Source organism: Myxocyprinus asiaticus, chromosome 24, assembly GCF_019703515.2.
Source record: "Myxocyprinus asiaticus isolate MX2 ecotype Aquarium Trade chromosome 24, UBuf_Myxa_2, whole genome shotgun sequence".
Lineage (NCBI taxonomy): Eukaryota > Metazoa > Chordata > Actinopteri > Cypriniformes > Catostomidae > Myxocyprinus > Myxocyprinus asiaticus.
The window spans coordinates 45,119,643-45,139,981 of NC_059367.1; the positions used below are offsets into that span (position 1 = coordinate 45,119,643).

Genomic DNA, 20,339 nt, shown 5'->3' on the forward strand with positions numbered 1-20,339 from the left:
AATATAATCGCATTTCTTTGAAAATGTAAAAAAAGGTCTTTAATTTTTTTTTATTATTATTATTCTAAAAGAATTTGCGATGCAAGCAATTTTCTGCATTATCGGACACCGGCAGATTGTATAAAAACTGTCAATGATCAGGGCTGACTAATTCCTGTCAATCAAAAGTGGGTGGAAAAACACAATTAACCTACAACTTGTGCAACTCAGCTCTATCGGTCATGTGTACACTGTATCGCTCCACTAAACTTAACCATGGTTTTTCTATAGTAATATTGTAGTAACAATGTTTTGGCAGAAACTAATAGTTTTGATGCAATTAACCATGGTGTTACTACAGTAATATGGTGTTAATATAGTAACAATGTTTAATTTTGTGGTTACTACAAAATACCATGTTGATACTACAGTATGGTTACAGTAGAAAAACCATGGTTAATTTTTGTAAAGGAGGGTTAGGTTTAGGGTTAGGAGTTGGTGTAGGGCAGGGGTGCTCATTGCGTAGATTACATCACAAGACAACCACTGGCTGATCTGGTTAATAGGTCAAAAGGGAAAGTGAGTAGAGAAAGAAACTACACAAATAAGGAGAATCTTACAGATCAATTTGTATTACCTCATTTTGGCTCCCCCACGTGTGGGTTTCCAAAACGTAGGATGGCAAGGGAGGACTCTTCATATTTATGAGGAAAGTTCTACCTGATTGGTTAGAGTTACGTAGGTTTAGGCATGTGTTATACACTCACTGAGAACTTTGTTAGGAACATTTTGGTCCTAATAAAGTGCCTGATGTAGTCTTCTGCTGTTGTAGCCCATCTGCCTCAAGGTTCGACGTGTTGTGCACTCCGAGATGATATTCCGTCCACTAAAATTGTACAGAGGGCTTATCTGAGTTACCATAGACATTTTGTCAGCTTGCAAGAATAAGTAGGCGTACAGGTGTTCCTCAGTAAGTGTATTTTCTCTAACTAATCAGGTAGCACTTTCCTGATGAAGATTACCAAATCATCCATTAAGGTATCGCTTTCCTCATGAATATAAATGACTCTTACCCTGCCATCCTATGTTTCGGAAATTCGTCCCCTGCTCATTGTCTGAAATAGCATTTGCACTTAATGCAAAAAAAAAAAATGCTTTTTGTTGCTATTTACACAGTGCAAATAGCATCTATTGTTATTTGCACTTACTGTAGTGTAAATAGCTTCTGCCATGATATGTACTGTATATATTATAGGCCAGTTATCAGCTGTGTTTCTTCGGCTTTCTATCTTGCTTCTAAACATCCATCTAAATCGAGAAATTCTATAAAACAGCCATTCTAAATGTTTCAGTTTAGCAGTTTTTTTTTTTGTCTGGAGCACTGATCTGAAGTGTGTTTACACTGCATCTAAGAGGCATATACACATTGTGTTTACATAGGCTTATTTAATACTATCCAGGACCAGCATAAATGCATTTACATGCAAAACCATTTTTACCTTTTTACAACCACATGAAACAATTAATTACATGCTCAAATGTTAATTGTTAATTCGTATGTGCAGCAGACAGAAAGCAGGATGTACGCTGATTGTCTTGACAGAGCTGCTGTCAAAGCATTTACCAGGTTGACTGCTTTCCTGAGATGAAAAGAAAAGATTTTAGAGCAGGGCTCTTAACATTAATCTTTGCTGCAGAATAATTTCCCTTTCATTTATATCACAGGGTACTGGTTCAAAATGTAAATCTCTGGGACCTGCTGTTGACTTGCTATAGCTTACCAGATTTACACTTTCTAAATGACCAAATTTAGAAATATGAAGAGAAAATACAAACTCTTCAACAACTACATCAGAACAGTGTTTGTCAAGATTTTTGAATGTTTTATTTAGTGGCATTGCATTCACATGTGCACCCATCTCTCTTCGCTGTACACTATACCCCATATCACCATGGTAACCAGAGTTTCAACCTACTTCAGCAACAGCATCTCTGTCTTTCTCACAATCCTCGCCATGAGGCAGTTCCACACACCAACATCCATTCTGTGAACATTTCCCAAAATGTTAGTTTTTGTTGTTAAAGGTAAATCCTAAAGGATTTATTTGGGAATTTCTTGTAGGTTTCCAACAAATACTAGATCTGTAAGAACACACAGTTCCTAATGTGACTATTTTAATCACAATAGGATAAAATGCACATCAAATCTATAGCACAGCATGAGATTTCTCTACGCTGTTCTCTGACACAATTCCAACACAACAAGTAGGGTTTCTGATAAAGATCAAACAATATCTAATAGGACTCAAATAATCAAATAAGAATATACAGAAATCACCTTTAGGAATTCTGGTTCATCCAGTATCTTCTTCATTCTTGATTGATTCTTAGAAGATTCTTATTTAATCATATTATGATCCTTTTGGATTGACTCCAAATTAGTGATGTCAAAATTAACAGTACTTTGGTACCAAGTCAGTATTAAAATAAAAAAGATGTCATGATACCAGTGTTTCCACAGTACTGGTAGTACTGAGCACTGACTCAGTTCGAGACCTGCGTGCTGTCTGACTGACACACAAATGCTTCAAAATGCTCACACACAAATTTGACATATTGGAGAAATAATTAATGTATGATTAATAAAATTAAAATCGTGATATTTCCTAATGTGATAATTAAACCGCAAGAGACTGCAAACTTTGTCTGCATGCGCTGTCACACTGGGCCATGTAGCAAACAGTTTTTTCAGACAAGTGAAGCTTCCGTCAAAAACACACGTCAAAGTAAAAGCTCGATTCAAAATAAAAGCTTTTTGAGACAGAAATATATTACACCTGAATAGTAAAATTATATATTAACTGTAATAGTAATAATAATAATAAGTAATAATAATAATTAAGCAATATATTGCAAGCAAGAGTGCTGTTGTACTGAATAAAATTTGGTAAAATTTTTTTTATTGTATGTTGAAAAGTAATTATTCTATATTCATTTGTTAAAAGTTTTAGGAATTAATTTAATTAGACACTATTTTGATGATGAAATTAAATTAAACTTTAAAAAATGTAATTCTAAAAAATAAAATAAAAAGGGAAAACACAGATTTCTGTAGGGCCCTACTTAAAAACACTTAAGCAATGCATAATCTTTTGAGAAAAACTTGAAGGACGCATGCTTTTGTTTTATTTTATTATTAAAATGTAACTTTTTTTTTTTTTTTTTTATCCTCAATTGTGCATGCCCAATTCCCAAAGCTCAATAGGTCCTCATGGTGGCGCAGTTGCTCACCTCAATCCAGGTGGCGGAGGACAAATCTCAGTTGCCTCCGCTTCAGGGACAGTCAGCCCGCCCATCTTATCACGTGGCTTTTTCGGCATGTTAACGTGGAGACTTAGTGCATGTGTAGGCAATCACGCTATTCCCAGCAATCTTCGTGCACAACTGACAATGTGCCCCATCGAGAGCGAGAACCACTATATCTCGACCACGAGGAGGGAAACCCATGTGACTCTACCCTCCCTACCAATTTGTTTGCTTAGGAGGCCTGGCTGGAGTCACTCAGCACACCCTGGATCGAACTCACGACTCCTGTGGTGGTAGTTAGTGTCATTGTTCGTTGAGCTACCCAGACCCACGAAATATAACTTTTTAAATAGGTTAAAAGAGTATGTTCAATAGTACATTACCATATTAGCATGTTTTTGCTGCAATATCGATATTGGTATCAAGAACCGTGAAATTTCACTGGTACCGGTACCAACTACTGAACTTTTGGTATCGTGACAACACTAATCCAAATGATGTTTTAAAATATGTTTTGTAATTTTATAACCAAATCCTTTTGTAATCACATTCTTATAGTCACATTAATGATAGCTTTAATAATCACATTTTGTTTGCAGTTCTTGATCAAATTATATTTTATATTTTGTCTCCCTCTTTATAGACAGAGCTTGTATATGGATGCCAAGCGCTTCTTCAATGAGGCCACAGGAGTTTTGGAGGTTCCTTTGTTTGTACAGGTGGCAGATCAGGTAGCACATTCTCTGTTAAACATGTTTTGTCATCTTTAAATACATTCCAAATAATTCCACAGAGTTACCCCTAAAATCAATGCAAAAAAAAACAAAAATTCAGCAGATACGGTCTGGGCCTAAAAATGACATGCAAAACAATCATGATGTGCATTCATTTAATACAACACATTAACTAGATTTGCGGATTAAATGTTTCAGTGCATGCACCACTTAGAGTCACAAAAACTAAATATGCAATGTATGCAATACGTAGGGGCACCACACAAAGTGGGCTAGGGGTTCAGAACCAAGACTTACCAGAATGTTTGAGGAATCTCAATAAAAGTACTGTTTTGCAAACACTGTAATTAATCACACAACACTTGTATAATGTATGAGCTAACCGCACTCTTGACCTTTACAATGTTTATAAACCCACACATCCGTGTGATAAGAGTGCCAAAATGCTCTGATCTAGCCGCTGATTATCATCGCTATATCTCAGCATGTGAACGCACAGATCAGATCTCACCTAGTCCTCTCATCCTCTTCCTCGGTCAGACTATTCATCTGTGCCAGGACACTCACTGGTGTCAAGCCTGTGCCCGGATCAGAGCGCTGGCACAAACCCACAACCACCCTGCTGCCCCACCAGCCTCATCTCAAAATAACCTTCGTCTTCATTCCAACATATGAACTCTACTGCAGGAATTAGCTGGACATTTACAAATGTGCACCATATCTATAAATTATTAGCTGTGTTTGTTAATTCAAGCATCACTAAGTGCATTTACATGTACAGCAATACGCTGATAACTACCAAAAATCAGCTGATTCAAAAATTCTGATAGCGCAAGAAAAACCCTTTTATGGAAGACTTGAAATCATTTGATTATTCTCAGCTTCTGACATCAAAACGTAAATATGCACAGCACTTGCGCAAATTGAATTAGCCGGTAAGAACGCGGGTAAAGATGTTTACATGCTATGCGAAATCGGGGCAAAAGGCGTAAATCTACCTGTGCCGATAGGTTTATGCTTAAAACGTTTATGACCTATTAGTATATTTCTAGTCTGACCACTAGGTGCCAGTGGCAGCATACTCACCTATAAGTTATGTGTGCTCTAGACAACTAAAGAAGAGTTGTTGTCAGTTGTAATGCTATGCCAGAGGTTGGAATAAACATGATTGAATGAAACTGTTTCTTGATTGATTTACCATGAGTGCTGATGATCGCCTATAGCCGGTATGGAAAGTGTAAAACCATCTGACGACATGAACTGCACTGGTAATGTTGATTGTGAGTGGCAAACATTTAAACAGAGATTCACGCTGTATCTGAGAGCAGTTGATAGGCAGTCCAAAGCATGAAGGATAGCATTGCTACTCACTGCCGCGTGACCTCAGGCAATAGAGGTATTTAACACGTTCGTATTTGATCAAGTAGAAGACAAGGATAAATGTGGTTATGGAGAAGTTTGATGCCCAAAAAAGAATGAGACCTTCGAGAGGTATGTTTTTTGTTCTCGTCTGCAGCAGCTGGGAGAGACTTTTGATAGTTTCTTAATGGACTTAAAGATGAAAGCTAAAACATGCAACTTTGGATTGCTGCAGGATTCAATGCTCCGTGATCAAATCGTGTTTGGAATATATGACAGATAAGTGACAGAGAGGTTACTGCGAGAGACAGAGCTTACCTTAACTGAAGCAGTGAGGATATGCCACGCCAGTGAGTTGGCTCTTCAGCATGCCAAGACGTTCAGTGAGAGCATAAGTGACAGTAAATCTGTAGCTGCAGTGACTGGGAAAACACAGAAATACAGAGCCAGTAAGCAAAAACAGCATAAGGAGAGTGAAATGTTCAATTGCAAGAGATGTGGCAAAAGGCATCTGCCAAAACAGTGCCAAACCTATGGCAAAGTCTGTGCTAAGTGCAGAGGACAGAATCATTTTTCCAAACAATGCTTTTCCAAGAGCAGACAAAGCCGAGGTGAATGTGTCCATACAGTGGAAGAAACTGATCTCAGTGACACATTCTTTATAGGCATGGTGGAGCAGGTCGAGTCCAATCAAGGTAAGACTGAACAGTCTAATGTAAATAGTGTTGCACAGGATAAGTGGATGACAGCTCTGTAAATAAATGGAGCAGTAGTCTCACTCAAGTTGGACACAGGAGCAAAAGCCAATGTGATCTGTGGGCATGATAGTAGAGCAGTGAAAATAAAGCCACACATTAAACGGAGAACTGTTCTGCTCAAAGCCTACAATGGACAATGCATTGAAACACAAAGGACATGTCAACTTAAAATAAAAGTAAAAAACAGAGAACATCACCTTCTGTTTGAAGTAGTTCCAGGTGTTGGTTGACAAGGCATGTGAAGACTTGGGTCTTGTTAAATGGGTGTATATCATTAATAACACAGAGGCAAAGAGTAGTGTAGATAATATGGTGAAGCAGTTTCCTGACAACTTCAAAGGGTTTGGTGTTCAACCATTCACCTATAAGATACAGTTGAAAGAAGACACAGAGCCAGTAGTCCACGCTCACAGGTGGGTTCCAGCACCGCTTCGTGACAAACTGAAGCAAGAGCTAGAAAGAATGTCTTCACTTGGAGTCACATAGACAGTTGAAAAGCCTACAGAGTGGGTGCATTCTATGATGTGTGTGAAAAAAAAGAAAATGGTTATCTACGTGTGTGTGTGTATGGACCTAAAGGACTTAAACGCAAATATCAAGAGGGAACATTATAAGATTCCGACGAGAGAAGAAATTATAAGCGAGATGGCAGGTGCACATTTTGTACAAAATTGGATGCATCCCAGGGCTTTTGGCAGCTGAAACTACATGAGGATAGCACACAGTACTGTACGTTCAACACACCTTATGCCCGATACTCCTTGAGGATGTCCTTCGGAATCTCTTCAGCTCCTGAAGTGTTCCACAAAGCCAGGGAGCACATCATTGAAGGCATAGAAAGAGTGCATGTTTATGTGGACGATATTGTGCTATGGGGATCCTCAATGGAACAGGACTATAAAAGGCTCACTGAAGTGCTACAGAGAGTGCAGAAATATGGACTGAAATTAAATAAGGAAAAATGTCAGTTCGGGGTGAAGGAAATCACATTCCTTGGAGATAAGTTGTCAACAGGAGATGTGGAACCAGACAAGACTAAGAAACAGGCAATCCTCAAAATGCCCAAGCCCGCAGACAAAAAGGCTTTATTAAGAGTAATGGGGATGATAAATTTCATCTGAAAGTTCATACCAAGCATGTCTTCAAAAACGGTATACCTGAGAGAGCTTTTGCATGACAAGTGTGAGTTCAAGTGGACTGACAACCATGAACAAGAATGGGGATGACTGAAAACTTGTCTGACTACAGAGCCTGTACTTAAATTTTTTGATCCAACTAAGAGAACTAAAATATCTACAGATGCATCCAAAGATGGATTGGGTGCAGGGCTTTTACAGGCAGAGGGAGAGAACTGGAGGCCAGTCGCATACGCGTCAAGAACGATGACTCCATCTGAGTGTCAATATGCTCAGATTGAAAAAGAATGCCTGGGTCTGGTATATGGAGTGAAAAAATTCCACAGCTATGTGTATGGCTTACCAACATTCATGGCAGAGACTGACCACAAGCCATTGATAGTCATCATTAAAAAGAACTTGAGTGAAATTTCGCCAAAAATTCAACGGTTGATGATGAAGCTTCAGCGATATGATTTTAAACTGATTTTCACACCAGGAAAGTATATTGTGCTGGCGGATGCCCTGTCCAGGGCTACAACACAGAATGAAGCACACAATGATAGTTCCTCCGAAGCTGATGTGAATCTCCATGTGAATATGGTTGTTGCAGCTCTTCCAGTCACAGACATGAAGTCCAAGCAGATTACAGTGGAAACAGCAAAAGACTACAAATGGTTATCACACATTTGAAAGAGGGCTGGCCTAGAGGGGTGTCCACAGTACTACAACATAAGAACAGTTAAATGTTGTTAATGGACTTCTACTGAGGCAGAACAGAATTATTATTCCTTAATCAATGTGACGGGATATGATGAAAAGACTGCATGAGGGGCACCTTGGAGTTGAAAAATGTAAAAGAAGAGCCAGAACTGCTATTTATTGGCCAGAAATAAATGCAGAATTTGACAGGATGGTGTCAACCTGTGAGACATGTGTAAAGCATCAGGCTAAACAGCAAAAGGAACCCATGAACATCACTGAACCACCAGATGAAACATGGCAGAAAGTTGGGACTGATCTGTTCCTCCTGGATGGAAAGAATTATCTGCTTGTGATAGATTGTATCCAGAGATGGCACTGCTCCCCAATGCATTTGCTGCCTGTGTGATCAAACAGATAAAATCAATCTTTGCAAGACATGGAATCCCACAGGTTGTCTGCAGTGACAATGGACCATGCTATAGTTGCAAAGAATTTCAGAACTTTGCAGAGCAGTATGATATTCAGCATGTAATTTCCAGTCCGCTTTATCCCCAGTCAAATGGAAAAGCAGAGAAGGGAGTACACATATTTAAACAACTACTCAAGAAAGCAGCCAACAGTAGATCAGATCCCTATTTAGCTCTGTTGAACTACCGAGCTTCTCCACTTGAGCATGGCTTATCTGCTGCTGAAATCTTAATGGGATGCAAATTACAGTACATACCACCTTGCCATATTCAACAAAGCCAAACAAGAACAGAAACCTGAAACAAAAACTATGTATGCGGGTATAGGTGTTTACGTGCTACGGGAAATCGGGGTAAAAGGCGAGAGGTATAAGGAGGAGCCGGGGACGCCAGAGAGAGAGAGAGAGAGAGAGAGAGAGACAGAGAGAGAGAGAGAGAGAGAGAGAGAGAGAGACACTCACAGCTCCGTGTGTGTCTCTGTGTCTGTCTCTCTCTCTCGCTCTCTGGCGTCCATGGCTCCTCCTTATCTCTCTCTCCCGCTGATTGGGGCAACTCAGCGCCAGCCGTGCACCCTCACGGCCCGGCCACGCCCTCCTCCTCATCACAGTAGTTGATTATGTAATGCAAACATTAAAATGAGTCATGTGCTATAGTAAAAGTGTTTTGATGTCATAAGGTATCATTGTGAACTTTGAGGAACAGGGTGAAAAGTACTGTAAGTGTTTATGAACTGATAATTTGCCATTTTACTCATGATTTGTGTGAAAGTGAATAAAAGTAATTGTTGTTCTAGTGCCTCTAGTGTACATTTCATCAGGAAACTACAGCGATACGTATAACAAGCCACATACAAATTATTTTGCAAAAATGTAGGTTTAGTAACGTAATTTTATTAGACCAAGTTGCAATTTTTTATTTGAATAATAAAACTTCAACTTTAACATCCAACACTTGACCATATCGGGAACAGAGCCTGTGGCATTCCACACAAGGATAACCTTGTATAAAACCTAATAATAGACACATTAAAAAAGATTGCCATACTGTACCTGAACAGAGCACAATAGCATAACACAAGCTTTGTTAAGAGACTCTAGGATCTGTGCCCGGTTGCATAAAGCACCTTAAGTGTAATTTTTCCCTTAAAATAACCCTAAAGTTTCCCTTAAATTTAAGGGTGTTGCAGAAAATAGCTATTAGTATTTTCTGCTCTCTGCATCTTTATTCTTAATAAACTGAACGAATGGATGGATGCATTAAAATCATGCCGCAAGTTCATTTGCGATATAACGCGAATATGTATATAGGCTATACTGTATATCCTACAGCCTCATTGACCACCACTAATATTCGTAATTTGGGATGACAAACAGTTCTCTGCACAGTTATTCAAATTCAAAGGTGTCTTCCTCAGGGGGGCGCTTAACGAAAGCAGAATCCTTCATTAATTGGTCTGCATGCAAAACTCAGGACGTTTTTTTTTACTTACACGGGAAAGATTTGAACACAAAAAAGTGTTTGAATCTATTAATTTCGAGGATTGTACTTCAGAGACAAAAGAAATCCGCCCAGATTTCCTCCAGAAATTTGTTTGAAAACAGTAATCACAAACGCTGTGAACTTTAATAATCATTAAAATCTAAATAAAAGCGTAGTATATAGTTTAAGTATATTCTATGTGGTAAAATTGCCCAAATGTTGGTCGGGACATTTCCGATCTTGTGAAAGTTGGTAGGGACATGTCGTATCCATGGTAACAGTCAAATTTAAGTACAGTAAAACCTGGCTCACTGTAGTAAATCTCTTAACGGTTTCCCTTACCTAAGAGAAGAGTTTAAGGGGGTTTATGCAACACCCTCAAGTAATTTCTTTACGTAAGGGGAAATCATGTTTTAAGTGTTATACTTAAGGGAAAAACTTAAAGTGTTGTATGCAACCAGGCCCTGATCTCCTAATAATCTAGAAGGGTAATTCATTTCATAAAGATTGAATATATTTGAAGACAGCACTAAAACCCTGTCTATATTACGGCCTTCTTTCTAGCCGAAACTCTTTGCTACTAGCTCACATTATAAAGCAAAGCAGAATATATTCAGCCAAAATATGCCTGGGAAAAACATGTGTTTTGTTTTTATCACAGCAATGAATTAAATTGACAACGTGGTTGTCTAAAATGTTAAAGATTTCTGTACCATGTTTCTATACATGTACATGTCTATACATGTTTGATAGCATTACTTGAATTGCTGAGATATGATTTTTTTGTGATGGTTTTATAAAAATAAATTATGGAATTTACACTATCAATCAAAGGTTTGGACACTTATTCTCTCAAGCAACTAAATGATGTGCATCCTGGACACTTATTCAATGCTTTTACCGACTGCTTCATCTTATCCAACGTATATAAAATGAAATCAAAATGTTAGTTTGGTAAAGAAATGTATATGTAGGCACAATTTATATTTATCTACAAATGAATTTCAAATTCTTAAGCATAAGCCTTTAGATCAAAAGGATTTTAAGAACATGAGAAATTTAGATCCAGTCAGTTGTGTTCAAACTTTTGGCTGTTGGTGTGTATCACATAGAAATGCACACTTCCTTATAATGATACAGCACTGTTTAGATTGGTTTTTCCCTGTACAGTACATTTGTTGAACCATTAGTCACTTCGTTAAATGTATTGTAATAAATGTTATACTGTAATCAGGTGAGGCCTGTTGAGGTAACGGTTCACGCGGTGGTCACCAGCTCTGACCTGCAGTTCGACCGCACTGACGTGGACTTTGGCCACTGCTCCATTTACGAGTCTGTTCAGACTACTGTACGTCTCACCAACTGCTCATTATTACCTCAGGAGTTTGGCTTTGTGGGTGTTCCAAAGGTGAGCACAATATCCACTGTACAAAACACTGAAAATATACTGTAAACAAATGCCATATACAGCATCGCCTGATTCAGTTCAGTGTGTTGGAAGCTTCTCAGAGAGGACCAGGAGACTTGGGTAAACCAGGATTCTTTATTGTAGAACATCACAAGGCATCAGTCTACAGGTCAGAATGTGCTGTCTTGTGCAGCAGTCAACAAGTCTAACTAAGGGAGGCATACATTGTATTTTATAGGTATTCAGTGGGCAGTCCTTATCCATATTGGCCTTAGAAACAGGGATGAAACAGAGGTGAGAAAATGTACCCCTGACTGTTAGCTCAAATAGACCTAATCAGGATAAGTGTCACCAAATGGCTTGAGGCCTTGTGAGCTCCAGCATGCCTAATCTAGATGAGTAGTATCACCAAAGGGCTTGAGGCCCACCTGGTCCCGAGAACTTGAGACAGGTCAACATTCACGCACAGTTTGATTCTTATCAAGAATAAACTAAGAAACAGGTAACATTTATCTGTGCTTATCCTGAATTGTATATTGAATTGTATATAACTGTAGTTTTTTGTATGTGATGTAATATGACAGACCATGGACCACCTGATCTTATAGTGACACTTAAATTTGCAATCCCACAAGTGCATCACACATGTAACACTACAATAGCTCTCAAATATATCAAAACAATACATAACATGTAATATTGCTCAACAAACATAAAGATACATTCTGGCTTTATAATGTTATGATTTTTTTAAGTTTAGAGTGTTGTGATTCTGGTTAAATGTACCATTATCAGATAAATCAAAATAAATGAAATATAATATACAGTGAACCCAAAAAGCATTTGAACACTTAAAAATGTCTGAGTGTCACTGCATTAGATAACAAAATATCAAAGCAAGTGTCATCTATGATGACTGAAATCTTTTCTCAGGACTTCATGTTGCTGGGCCATTTTTGCTTGATGACTTTTAAAGGAATATTCCGGGTTCAATACAAGTTAAGCTCAATCAACAGCATTTGTGGCATAATGTTGATTATCACAAAACAAAAAAAAACAAAAAAATTGACATCCATTTCTTTAAAAAAAAAAAAAAAAAATGGAAAAATGGAGGTTACAGTGAGGCACTTTCAATGGAAGTAAATGGGGTACATTTTGGAGGGTTTAAAGGAAGAAATGTGAAGCTTATAATTTTATAAAAGCACACATTAATTCTTTTGTTAAGACCTGTGTGTTATCAGAGCTTTTTTAAAAAAAGTAATTTTTAGTCATTTTAGGCTTTTAGAGTTTAAAGCGTTATGTCGTCATGGCAATGAAGTTGAAAAATTGGACAAATCTTTACCCAAAAAAAAGCTAGTAAGCGATTTTATCGCACAAAAAGTTAACACGTATTGTGTCTATACATTTGAAACTGAGTATTTTAACGTTTAAGGATTGACCCCATTCACTTCCATTGTAAGTGCCTCATTGTTTACTTTATTTAAAGAAAAGGAGGGAGGAGTCTAAATTAATTTAGTGGTAATCAACTTTTTGCCACAAATGCTGTCGACTGAGCTTGTATTGAACCCGGAATATTGCTTTAAGTGTACAGATACTTTTTGAGTCCACTGTACAGTATATAAGTGAAGGAGAGACAAAATTTAAGAAAAAAAAAAAAACCACATGTGAAGATTCAGTTTTGATTATGGGATTTACTCTCAGAGATGGTTACATAATTAAAATAGGTTTTTTTTTTTTCTCTCTAGTTTATTGATGTCCAGCCTAATGATGGTTTTGGCACTTTGCTGCCTTCACAAAGCATGAACATTCATTTGATCTTCAGCGTGTCAAAAGCGGGTGAATACAAGTTTACTCTTACATGCAAGACAGGCATTAACAGGTAAGACATTAGAAACTATTTACTAGAATTCTATTGTGCAACACAGCGACTGAATACTTACAGACAGCATACTGTTGGGCTATTATTTTTCTTTAAAATATTCAGATATAAAACACGTCACATTTAACGTATATCTACAACAGGAACTAGATCATATTCAAATGGCACCCTCTTGTGGGCAACAGTCTAAATTAATCTTGAGGTTTGTGGGTAAAGGATTTATCTCTCTTTTCTCCTCCTCGACACTCTGGGTACTTACTCTTATTTCTAAAATTGTGCATCCTCATTTCCTTTCCTTGTGTCTTACCTCGTTCCTCTTTAGATGTGAGGATGGAGGAATCAAAGCAAAGTGTAAAGCAAAAGAGACTTCCGTGTAGGATGCTCCTGTACATCCTCACTCAAGGCTCCTCTGGAAGCTTCCTCTCTATTATCCTCACCTCCTCCCAGTGCACTGATACGTCCTTCATGGTGACGGCTGATTTCCAGGTCACAGGCTCAAGGACGGAGGAGAGAGAAAACAAGGAAGCTTTATTTTGAGGAGTGAGAAGCAGTATTGAGAAAAGTAGAGTTTATAGTCGAACTTAGCATTTTGGCCTATCACAGAGCTAACAGAATTCTCTGGCATTGTCCAATGTCTACATCGGATATAATATTAAATTTGACTATTTTGATAACCCCTATTTTCCCCTGTGGAAAACGTAGGCTTGACCTTTGACCTAGTTTGTATATGAATTTGAGAGATTTGCATTTGGAGTTCTGAATTTCTTTTTAAGCTGAAAACATGAACCTGTAATCTTATAATTTGAATATTTACAGTTAATTCAACCTTTAAAAAAAATCTAAACAAATCTTCTGTTTAAAAATACAAATGTATAAAATAAGTGACAGAAATCTTCAGTTTTGTGAAATGTCATGTCTAGAATTGCAGTGAACAAAGTTTAGATTCAAATACTTTAGTCATTGTTCTAGCTCTATATTAAGCTGATTGGGGCCCACATCTGGTACTTCTGCATACTGCATGATGTCATCTATAATCACAGGATGATTTCATGACAAATGTTGGCAGCCGTCCCACTAAATCCTTCCTGATATTCTCATGGAATCATAGGATAATGGCAAATGACATCAGTGAGCTTGACTTAAACATGGCATTTGACTAACAGACACTGCGGGCCCTATTTTAAGAATGCAAGCGTTATGTGCAATGCAGTGCCTTAAGTCATAATCGCAAGTCAGTGGGCATGGCCATGAAGTTTTGGTATTTTCTTGCAAGCATGTGCTAAGTCTAGGCGCAAGTGGGTTTGGGAAAATCACGGGTGCAATGCGCAAAAAGGCTGGACCAAGTGTAGTTTAATTCTGAGCTTCATCTCCGGTTATTCCACCATCTGCGTCCTATTATATAGTCCATTCCCTCGAGCACCAACAGTTTAAATTAAAACAGCACATTAATAAGAAGCTGGTAGTGTAAAGAAGCCTTTATTTTTTGTCACACATTATGAACATATACAGTGAAATTTTTTTTTTCCACATATCCCAGCTAAGCTGGGGTCAGAACACTGGGTCAGCCATGATATGGTGCCTTGCTCAAGGGCCCAACAGTGGCATCTTGGTGTTGCTGGGGCTTGAACCCCTGACCTTCTGGTCAGTAACCCAGAGCCTCAACTGCTGAGCCACCACTGCCCCTAAATGGACTGTATGCAATGAATTAAAAGAATAGAAATATGGACTTCCATTATTTTGTGCATTAACTGCGTCCTTGATGAATGCCAGGCATATTTCTATGACAGTGACACGCTTCTTTTAAACACACAGAAAATGTGATTCGGATGTATGCTTCTTTAAATTATAGAGAATGTAATTATTATTAACTTATTTTCATCTACTGACACACAAACCATGGCTAGTATTAACAGTGATTGTATTGGAACGCACCTCACTTCTACCAAATATATTTATAAATTAACTTCAAATGAAACGAAAATATAATACAAATAATGAAGTGGTAAAAAAAAATCATACCAAATCCAAACATTTTGCTCTGTCCAACTTGTTCCACCGGCCCCTTTTGCAGTGACTTAAAAATCACTAAAAACAAACAAAAAAACAAAACAATCTAACTTAGATCATAAATACAATTGTAAATATAAACATAGTGATAATAAATGAAAAATAAGCCATGACTCATCATTTTTTTTTTTTTTTCAAAACGCCTATGAAAGTGATGGTCAGGGACTCAATTTCATGTTCCACTATATTTAAAGAGTTTGGACATGAACTTTATTACCATCTGCTGGTGGAATCTCCAAACTGCAAAAGCCGGAACTGAATTTAAACTTTGCGCTGAGATACCAAATTCTTTTTGCATGTGTACACCCACAGTAGCATGCTCACTTGCACTTTGCTCTGGCACGAAAATTGCACTTAGAATTAGCGCTCTCATGAAAATTGGATAAGACACTGTGCATGGTCATAGTGCGTAGCACTGCGCTTTGCGCACTTACGAAAATAGAGCCCTGCATTTCAAATGCCATATATCAGTGGGGGTTCCATCCACATTTTTTTATTTATTTTTTTATTTTGTGATATCATATAAAAAATGCTTGATGGAAATGCCAAGATGTGAATAAAATCTCCAAAATCTACATGAAATCTTCTTATGGTCCCTTGAGGTGGATACATTTTTAACTCAATAAGAAGACATCTTAGAGGATCGAGGATTCTGATGCCATGTGGCAAAAGGTTTTATGGTCAGATGAGACAAAAAATAAACTTTTTGGACTGAACTCAAAGTGCTATATTTGGAGAAAAACCAAACACAGCACACCACCCTGACCATTTCATACCTACTGTGAAGCATGGTGGTGGTAACATTATGTTTCACTTCAGCGGGGACTGGGCAATTGGTCAGGATAGAAGCGAAAATGGATGCTGCGATGTACACCAAAATTCTTGAGGAAAATCTGTGGTCCTCTGCTCGACAGCTGAAGATTTATTTGTATTTATTTTGTTTGTCCTTTATTTAACCAGGAATAAAACTCACTGAGATTAAACATTTCTTTTGCTGAAGTGTCCTGGCTAAAATAGGCAAACACAGATGTTTACAGTTTTAAATAACATAAAACAATTATACATTTTTTTTATTATTATTTGTATCAAGTAAATTCATATCAAGGCACAGTGCAAACGACATTTAAATGCAAATGCATTCTCAAGGGTAATTACAAAAAGTTGGAATAGTATTTAAAAACAATTGCAAATTGATAAATCTTTCTCAAATTCTCGAATGACAGATTTGAAAGTACTTATTGTCACCAGGTTTTGTATCTTTAAATTACTTTGTAAAGTGTTCCAATCATAAGGGGTAGCATACCGAAAAGCTTGCTTCCCTAGTTCAGTTTGAAGAAATGGAACCGAGAGGATATAAGTATTCTGAAAGCGTAGGGAATACGTCGCAACAATTTTCTAAGAGAAATATATTTCTTGGATAAGAGAACTGAGATAAAACCAAAATAGATTTGTAGATGAACAAATACCAATGCATAAGTCTGCGTGTGGACAAAGAATGCCAAGAAACTATATTGTACAACTCACAATGATGAGTAGCAACATTACAATTTGTTAGATGAATCTTAACGCACCATGATAAATAGTATCAAGGGAATGTAAAAGACAAGAAGGTGCAGACTTGGGGGCCTGGGTAGCTCAACAAGCTACGTGATAAGATGCGCAGATTGACAGTCTCAGACATGGGGGCAACTGAGATTCGTCCTCCATCACCCAGATTGAGACGAGTCACTACGCCACCACGAGGACCAAGAGCGCATTGGGAATTGGGCATTCCAAACTGGGGAGAAAATCAAAAAAGGTGCAGACTTATACAAAACATCTCCATAATCTAGCAGTGGCAGAAACTACTTTCTTTTTTGCATCAAATGACATACAGGACTTATTTCTGTAACAGAACCCTAGCTTTACCTTGAGTTTTTTTCTTAACTGGTTTACATGAAACTTAAAAGATAATGATTCATCAAGTTTAAAACCAAGATATTTATATTCAGACAGACTGTATCGTATTACCCTGCAAAGTGCAGAGTAGAGCAAGATTTGTTGCTGATTTCTTTGAGTTGACATGGATTTCGTTTATCCACATTTAAAACCAGTTTTAAACTATAAAGCCTATATTGCACTACATCAAACGCCGATTGTAGTTGACGCACAGCTAGATGTTTAGTGGGGGCACTACAATAAATAATATTGAATATTGAATACTGATGATGGGCAGTTGGTTCGCTTTTCACCATGACAATGACCCTAATCATGACCCTAAATGACCCTCTGTATGTCTGTCCGTCCGCCCGTCTATTTGTTCCTATTTGGCTGAAGCCTCACTTCTGTTTTCCGGCTGATCCTGGTCCATTTGGCTTTGGACTGTGCGGCCTGTGGGTCTTCTCTTCTCCAGCCCAGCCTGACCATTTGGATTGTTGCCCTGGGACTGTTTTTTTCCCCTTCAGGGTAGTTTTTGTTTGTTTTTGCTTATTTTTATAATAAAGTCCAATACAGCACTCTGCATCTGAGTCCATTCTCCTCCCTTCACCCACACCTGACAGAACAAACTGGCCAGTTTAGGACTCAGCAGAGCTAATGGGCATCATCTTCTTCACATCTCCTACCACCCGCTGTTTTGTTAGGGAGCGCATGGCCCAGCTCGGCCGACTTCGTTCCCTCCATCAAGGGGAGGCAGACGTGAGGGACTTTGCTTGCGAAGGGCTAGACTTTAATGAAGCCACTCTCAAGGACATTTTTAATTCTTGCATCGAGAACCCCCTTGGCCCCTGGGAGATGGGAAGGCTGGGGATACTTTCATTTTGGGGTTTGTGGGATATGTGTCCCATCGGAAAGAGTGGATAACCCCCCACTATGGGAAGCCCCCCCCCATGATGACCGTACCACCACCCCACCCTCAACTAGCCAAGTCCCCAGCCCTCCAATGACCCGTAAATGGAGAAGGAGGAAGAACGGTCCTGCTACAGCCCCCTTGGATGCACCCGCTGCTGACCGACAGGAGTCGGCCGAGCCCGCTGCTGTCATTTCCTCCAACCTCAAGAGGAGCAGGAGGAGGAAGAGACAGGTCTCTTCTGACCCTTCGAGAGAAGCCGTTCCTGACCCCTGGCCAGTGGCTGCCACCCAGTCTGACCCCTGCCCAGCAGCTGCCACCCAGTCTAACCCCTGCCAGGAGGCGTCCACCAAGCCCAAATCTGACCCCTGCCGAAGTCCGCCGAGCCCACGTCTGACCCCCGCCAGGAGGCACCTGTCCTCGGTGTTGTCCACCAGGGGGTGCCTGTCCTCAGTGCTGACCGCCAGGAGGCGAACGAGCCCACTGCTATTTCCTCCACCCTCAGGAGGAGCAGGAGGAGGAAGAGATGGGTCCCAGCGACCCTGTCCTGAGGTTGCCTGATCTTATCACTGTCCTGAGGCTGCCTGACTTTATCTCTGTCCTGAGGCTGCCTGGACCCCACCTCCTTCCTGGACCCTCCTCCACAGCTGCCGGACCCCGCCCCATTCCTGGATCCTCCTCCCTGGCCGCCAGACACCATTACCACCTTGGAGCCTCCCTTTGGTTTCCCCCACCCTCTCCCCCTGGGCTGTCTACTCCCCTCTTGCCCTGCCGGCCCTCTTCTGCTTGGCTCTGCTTTGGTCTGTGCCTCTGGCCCCGCCCTGAACTGTTTTATCTGTCAAACCTTTTTGTGTGTTTGTGTTAATACCTGCCTCTATTTTATTTGTTTATCTTTGGTCAGGTTGGGATGCCTGGAATTCTTCCTGTGGAGAGGGGATAGTGTCAGGTTCCCGATACTGTAGTTAATTGTTTCTTTAGTGTCGGGACCTGGCACCTGTGTTCTGTGTTTGTTTCTGTATTGTGTCTCTTGGGTCAGGATTCGGCCACTTCAGCTGGCCTGGTTTATGATTTTGTGGTTGAATCCTGGCACTTGTGTTATGTCTCTTGTTGTGTGAGTGCACTTGGCTTTGTGTGTTCTCATTTGTCATGTACACTCCTGTCTGTTCAGTCTTGAGTGAAACCCCGGCCCTTCATTTGCCTCGTTGTCTGTTTATCAGTTTCACCTGCCTTTCCTTGTTACCCTCCTCAGGTGGATGTATTGCCTGCCGAGGTGTCTCAAACACTCAAAAGCAATGGCGTAGATTTGGTGGGGTGCATATCATATAACAATTGTCTAAATGTCTAAGTGGACGTATTTCTGGGGTGTATGTGGACACCTAGGGAAGCCCTATAATAAAAAAAACTGATAAATACACACACACACACACACACACACACACACACACACACACAAAGGACTTAATAAGAGACGCTCTAATCTAGGGCACAACACCGCTTATGCACATCCCGAGCTCAGTGATGTGCTTAAGTGTAAACAGAGTGCTTCAAAAGTGCGTAAATGTAAGATTATTGTAGGGGTGCAATGTGTAGTTCACGGCATTAAACAGTTTTTTCTTCTGCATCAGTTTATTAAAGCAATCCATTGTTCTGTCAGACACCCCAACATAAAGAATCGGAAACAGACTCTATAAAATTACTGTCCACAACTGTCCACAACACCTTACAAATAAGCATAATAACGAAAACATTGCTTACAGCAGGCAATTTAAAGATCATGACTAAAATTGACATTTATTGTTGAATGCGGTGAATTTGTACAGAAGCAATGCTTTAAATAATGAGGACGATTTAAGACGCAACTTTTCAAAGTTTACTCACTGATAGTAACACGCAAATGCACTGCGCTCTGCCAGCATGCTTAATCAATACAAAAAGTGGCATCTTTGATTCATCACTTTAAAATCACCACAGCTAAAAAATATTAAAATGGGACGTGTGCCCCCTGTCTCCTCCAATTCTACTCCAGGCTCAAAAGTCTCTCTGGACTGTTTCACCTAAATAAAAGTCTGAGGGTTTTAAATTAAGAAATTAAAACTGAAATATAGCATTTTTGTATATATATTTTTTATATTTAGATATACTACTACTACTAATAATAATAATAATACAATATTATTATTATTATTTTACAGATTTGACAAAAGTTGACTGGGTTCCAAAACATTATTGTGTGAATGAAAAGTGGACTTTTATCCT

At 39.1% G+C, this 20,339-nt stretch overlaps 1 protein-coding gene across 1 annotated transcript in view; it reads left to right on the forward strand.

Moving 5' to 3' along the window:
* The window catches only part of cfap74 (cilia and flagella associated protein 74), a 123,305-nt gene that overhangs the window by 73,744 nt on the left and 29,222 nt on the right, over positions 1 to 20,339 (forward strand). Inside the window, exons 22-24 of the mRNA XM_051652871.1 lie at positions 3,929 to 4,016; positions 11,137 to 11,310; positions 13,056 to 13,189. Coding sequence (XP_051508831.1) covers positions 3,929 to 4,016; positions 11,137 to 11,310; positions 13,056 to 13,189 — 396 coding nt within the window. The remainder of the gene's footprint in view (positions 1 to 3,928; positions 4,017 to 11,136; positions 11,311 to 13,055; positions 13,190 to 20,339) is intronic.